The sequence below is a fragment of the Chinchilla lanigera genome, unplaced genomic scaffold, assembly GCF_000276665.1.
Source record: "Chinchilla lanigera isolate Chin_1 unplaced genomic scaffold, ChiLan1.0 scaffold00075, whole genome shotgun sequence".
NCBI classification, from domain to species: Eukaryota; Metazoa; Chordata; class Mammalia; order Rodentia; family Chinchillidae; genus Chinchilla; species Chinchilla lanigera.
This window is the reverse complement of record NW_004955476.1, coordinates 11683578-11688640: the sequence shown is the minus strand read 5'-3', so window position 1 is coordinate 11688640 and position 5063 is coordinate 11683578. Positions and strand designations below refer to the sequence as shown.

The 5063-nt window shown below is 56.9% G+C and overlaps 1 protein-coding gene and 1 long non-coding RNA gene across 2 annotated transcripts in view; one reads left to right on the top strand and one right to left on the bottom strand.

The window, feature by feature from the left end:
- Positions 1-2149: 2149 nt before the first annotated feature.
- Positions 2150-3203, bottom strand: LOC102025459 (interferon-induced transmembrane protein 2). Its single transcript, XM_005401871.2, has 2 exons — positions 3032-3203; positions 2150-2456 (listed from the first exon to the last, which is right to left on the bottom strand). Exons 1-2 carry the CDS (start codon positions 3188-3190, stop codon positions 2292-2294), a joined length of 324 nt encoding a protein of 107 aa, XP_005401928.1. The 5' UTR covers positions 3191-3203; the 3' UTR covers positions 2150-2291.
- The window catches only part of LOC106146369, a 25912-nt gene continuing 24001 nt past the window's right edge, over positions 3153-5063 (top strand). The window contains exon 1 of the long non-coding RNA XR_001230782.1: positions 3153-3234. This is a non-coding gene — a long non-coding RNA (uncharacterized LOC106146369). The remainder of the gene's footprint in view (positions 3235-5063) is intronic.

The window sequence follows — 5063 nt, the reverse complement described above, 5'->3', positions numbered from 1 at the left end:
GAGACTGTCCTGCAGAGCCAGCAAAGAAGCTGTGATTTCCTGTTTCTACAAATGTCAAGGGGAGGTCTATGGCATGGGGAGGGCAGGGACGCTGACCAGATTGTATACGCTGAGTGCTGAACTCTGGGTTGCATAATGAGACCTGGATATATTTGCGCATAGCCAGGACACACCAGGACCATGAGGCTGGCATGACCAGGGAATGGGCATGAGTTGGGAGTCGTTAGGGTAGTGGGTGCTGCTGGGCAGGTGAACAGGACAGGCCAGGGGAAGAAGCCAGTCCTAGTCCTTCCCAAGAAGCACACAAGAGCACATAGTATCTCTCTGCTTTGGTAGCAAGGAGTCCTAGGAGAACAGATGGCCAGGGGCCATGAGGTGTCTAGGTTGGATTTGAACTGGTCATGAACACTAGGAACACAGGAGGACCCACTGTTATGCAGCTGACCATAGTCTGGCCTCTCCTGGGTGTGGGCTGCCAAGGAGGGCACTCTCCTAACTGAGCAGCTAGGATTCCCATCTTCCCACCTGAAGAGACCATGGAGAGTTCCCCAGCCTGGGAGGCATAGGTGACCGGGCAGGGCTGCTCCTGCTGCCTGGTAAAGGAGGACAGGGCCTTACCCAGAAGGGTGTCAGTGCTCAGGCTGTGCCTACTGTGACAGCTCCTGGTGACTGGCAGCTTGGTTGGCTTGAGAGTCACCTTGGAGTTAGTACAGCACACTTCTGCATATCTCAGGTGGCCATGGGGCATGACCTGGGGGGTCCCATGTGGCCCCTGACCCTGGTTCTCTGGAGCTTTAATCTTGCACTCCGCTCCCCAGGTGCCAAAGCTGAGCATCTGTCCTCCACTCCATGTCTGGCAGCCTGGGCTCAAAACTCAGAAACTGCCAGCAAAACAAACCCTTTCTCCTTCAAGTTATGCATGTCAGGTATTTTGTGCCAGCAACACAAAGCTGACCCAAACATCTGCTCTGTCAAGTCAGAGGTAGAGGCCAAGTCCGGGGTCCCGACACGAGGAGGGGAGCTTGTCATCCTGAACCAGGGGCCCCAACTCTGCACCCACAGAGGAGACCCCAGCCTTCCTGGAAGCTGGCCCTCACCCCGCTGGAAGGCCCTGGAGTCCCACCTGCACATCCACAGCATGAAGGGGCCACTCTGCCTAGGGAACCTCAGATACACTGAACTTTGCAACTGGTTTAGGAAGCAAAGAGCAGCAGGACATGGCCAAGAGTCCCAGAGATGCAGGCAGGAGGCCGAGGCCCACTCCGAGGGATGAGGCTTGGGGTGGCTCCAGAGGCTGAGACTCAGGAAGGACACCCTGTGGGACAGGGGAACAGGGCTTCTGGAGACCTACACACTGCAGGGTTCCCTGTGGGGAGGTGGACATGTGGGAGCTGTGACCACAAGCAGAGACAGGGCTGAGTCTCAGGGATGTGGATGGGAGTGTCAGAGGTTGGCCAAGTCCTCTCCTCCCCGCCAGCACCATGGCTGTGTTCCTCCCCACACCCCGCTGCTGTGCCAGCCCCACCTGGGGAGAGGGCAGGAAGGGCATCCTTCCTGTCAGGACACTCTCAGGGAGGCCAGGCAGTTGGAGTCCAAGTCCCGCCCACGGGTGACCCCAGGCAGCGGCAGGTGTCCTGTGCATCCACAGGGCTCCTAGAATCAGAGGTCTGCTGTGGGAGAGGAGGGGGAGCCACTGCTGCCATCTGGGATGGCCACAGGAGTAGAAGCACGAACACCTCAGCCCCACCCAGGTCCTGGCAGACAGGAGTCCCGCAGTCCAGGGCCCTGAGAGGCCCACATGGAGCCAGTACAGAGGCTGGGGCCACAGCACTGCTGGGTTGGAGGTCTCTGCTCCCTTGAGGAGGTGGTGGCCCTAGCCTGTGAACTCCCTGAGTCTGAGGTCTAGACCTTGATTGGATGATGGGGTCCTGGGACCAGGCGGGGGTGGACCTCAGCACCTCCCTGCTGAACAAGCCAGCACCCGAGGAGGACCCAGCAGATCCCAGGTGTGCTGCTCCCCATGGCCACAGAGACCTTCAACTGAAGACCTGCCCTGCTCTACCCAGATACTGCACAGAGGGTGGGTTCATTTCAGGACCAAGATGGGGACAGTGAGCCATGTCCCCTCCCCAGGAAATGACACAACATAGTAGGAACATGCACACTTTATTGATCTCAATTACAGACAGCTGGTCAGGGTGTGGGGTGCAGGGCAGGGCCCAGCCCAGGGCCAGGGCAGCTGTGGAGGGACAGAAACCACAGGACTAGTGGCCCTGAGAATCCTTTTTCATCTAGTAGACTCTTTGGTTGAGTGCTGTGAAGACTGTGGCATATAAAATGATGAAGACAATGCTCAGGATGATGCTTAAGACCAGGGCGCTGACGTTCAGGCACTTGGCGGTGGAGGCGTAGCTCTGGGCCCCAATCACATCGCCCACCATCTTCCTGTCCCTAGACTGGGGGAGACCAGAGAGTGAGGGCCCTGTCTGACTGGGTCAGGGCAGAGACAGGGTGCTGACTTGGGGGTTCCAGGCCCGCCCTGCCCAGCCAGGGTGCCCCTGCCCTCACTCAGGTGGAGGACATCCCCCTCACACTCAGACTGTGTAGGTGGCCCCAGGGCTGGCCACTCACCCCAGGGACAAAGTCCCCTGTGAGTCCTTTTGCAGCTGCCAGACAGCCTGGGGGCCACCGTCTGCAGTGTGGACGGGGTGTTTCTGGTGTGGGCAGTGGGAGAATTCCTCTGGGTGGGGACCAAGTGTGACCCCAGAATGTCCAGGGAGCTCACCTCATGCCTGCTCTGGGAGATTCCTCAACACACAGATGCACACAAGATGCCCTGCGCACCACACACAGCCAAGTGCCCACATAGATCTTGCACATACACACACAAGGGGATGTGCACACCACAAACAGCCCAGGGTATGCACAGGCCTTGCACACACATGCACACACACAAGCACACTTGCCCAGTTGCTGTCTCTGACCTGGAGCCCACAGCACCTTCTCACAGCATCACACCCATCACACCCACCATCACAGAGTAGGCATAAGCTGCAATGCCCAGGCAGCACGGGTTGATGAAAATTGCGTTGAACAGGGACCAGATGACATAGTCACGTGTCAAGTTCTCACCAGGCATGTTAATCACAATGGATCTCGCCGGACCTGACATGGGCTTCTCCCCATCCATCTTCTGTGTTCAGTGAAGCTAATTTTGCAAATGAACAAGGTCTGGTAAGTAGATTCTCATCACTGATTAACCTTTTGTGAGGCAGACCTGGATGCAGCGGGTGGGAGTAGGAGGTTCTGGCCTTTGGGGGAGGTCTTCTCTTCCTGGACATGGAGTTCTGCTTTCTGAGATGTTTCTGCTTCCTAGTATTTGTTAATCAGTGAGCCGTCTGTGGAGTAAAGATGGAGTAACAGATTACTGAGTGGCAATTACACCATGGCAGGGAGGAAAGGAGGGTGGAGGGTCAGGGGGCTTCCTGTCTAGGACCCAGGCCAGGACTTGGGTCAGCTGACCCCTCCCGGTTGGGTGCAGAGGTCTCAGGGGACTTTCCCATGCCTGGCTATCTCCTCAGCCCAGGCCAACAGCAGCAGGACTTCATTGTCCCTGTCCCAGGCCCCAGCCAGTCACCTAACAAGACCTCCCCTCCTGCGCCCCAGGGAGCCCTGAAGTCCACCATTCCCATCAGGGGCCCTTTGCTGACGCCCATTACCCTCCTCTGGGCTGAAGCCCTGCTGTAGGTGGCGTCTGGGGACACGGCTCCTATGGCAGTCCCAGGCCCAGGGGCCTTGCTGCCTGCCCCTTGGTGCCTTCCAGGCCCAAGGGACAGGGACTTCGTGCTCAGTGTTTGGGGAGGGGTGGTGTTGGGAGTAGGGGTGCTGCAAGTTTGTGGCAGCAGCTTCAGAGCCCAAGGACAGTGTATCTGTCGACCCTACCTCTGGTTCCCATCCCTCATCATTTTCAGAAGGCCTTAGGAGCCCAGCATGGGAGTACAGCCCTGTGTCCCAGCATGAGGGGAGGCTTGGCAGCAGGATTTCCATTTGAAGCCTGGGCAACTTTGCAACTTGTCAAGACCCTGTCTCAAAATTAAAATATTAAGAAAGGGCTGGGATGGAGCTCAGTGTGGAGGCTCTAGTTCAGTCCCAGTTGCCAAAAGAAAGGAAAGACCCTGGTGTCTTGGGGAAGAAGGGAGGGGTCCCAAGTCAAGACTACACTCATGTGCCTGGAAGGTGCAATGCACCATTGTGAAGGCCTTCCTGCATTGCAGTCTTTTCCTCTTCCTGCCTGGCGCACCTCAGCAATGGGGAAATCGAGGGGAGTTACCTGCGGTCAGGAGTTCCTAAGATGGCTTGCACTGGTCTGTTCCCCGGAGCAGCCAAGGACTGCAACAGCAAGCAGACACACCAAAATGACACCCAAGATGTGGAGGTAGATTTATTTACATTGAAGGGCACTGATCAGGATCATTCCCAGAGTATCAGGCCCTGATCTCTGGTGGTCTAGGACTCATATGGGATAAGCAAGCAGGAAGTGCAGAGGCAGAATGGCTTGTCAACTGGGGACTGGTATGTACAATGTGCATCACAGTGACCAGCCATTTCTAAGAAACAAAGTAACAGGAACTGCAATGGAAAGTAACAAACTGAAGAAAACTGGCTGTGGGGTCGGGGGGCATCTTCTACTACAAGACCAGCCACTTCCTAGCAATACCTCACCACCTTGCCCTACCCTGCCCCACCCTGGGCTCCCCATCCCGCTCTGCTCTCATCAGCCCCAGGATCATGCCCCTTGCACCCTGCAGAGCTGGGCAAGGCCTCCGGGACATGGGGCCTGCTGGTTCCTGTGCCCCTGGCCCTGCTCCAAGGCCACCATGGTGACCTGGGTTACCTTGGGGCATTGGGGACACAGCCAATTCCAACCACCAAGTGCTGCTTATAAGAAACACACATGTCTCGGCCCTCAGGTACAGTCAACGAGAACCCTAGAGGGGGAGTGGGGATTATAAAGGGACAAGAGACACGAAGAATGGAGACAAGACAGTGCTCTGATCAAGTCT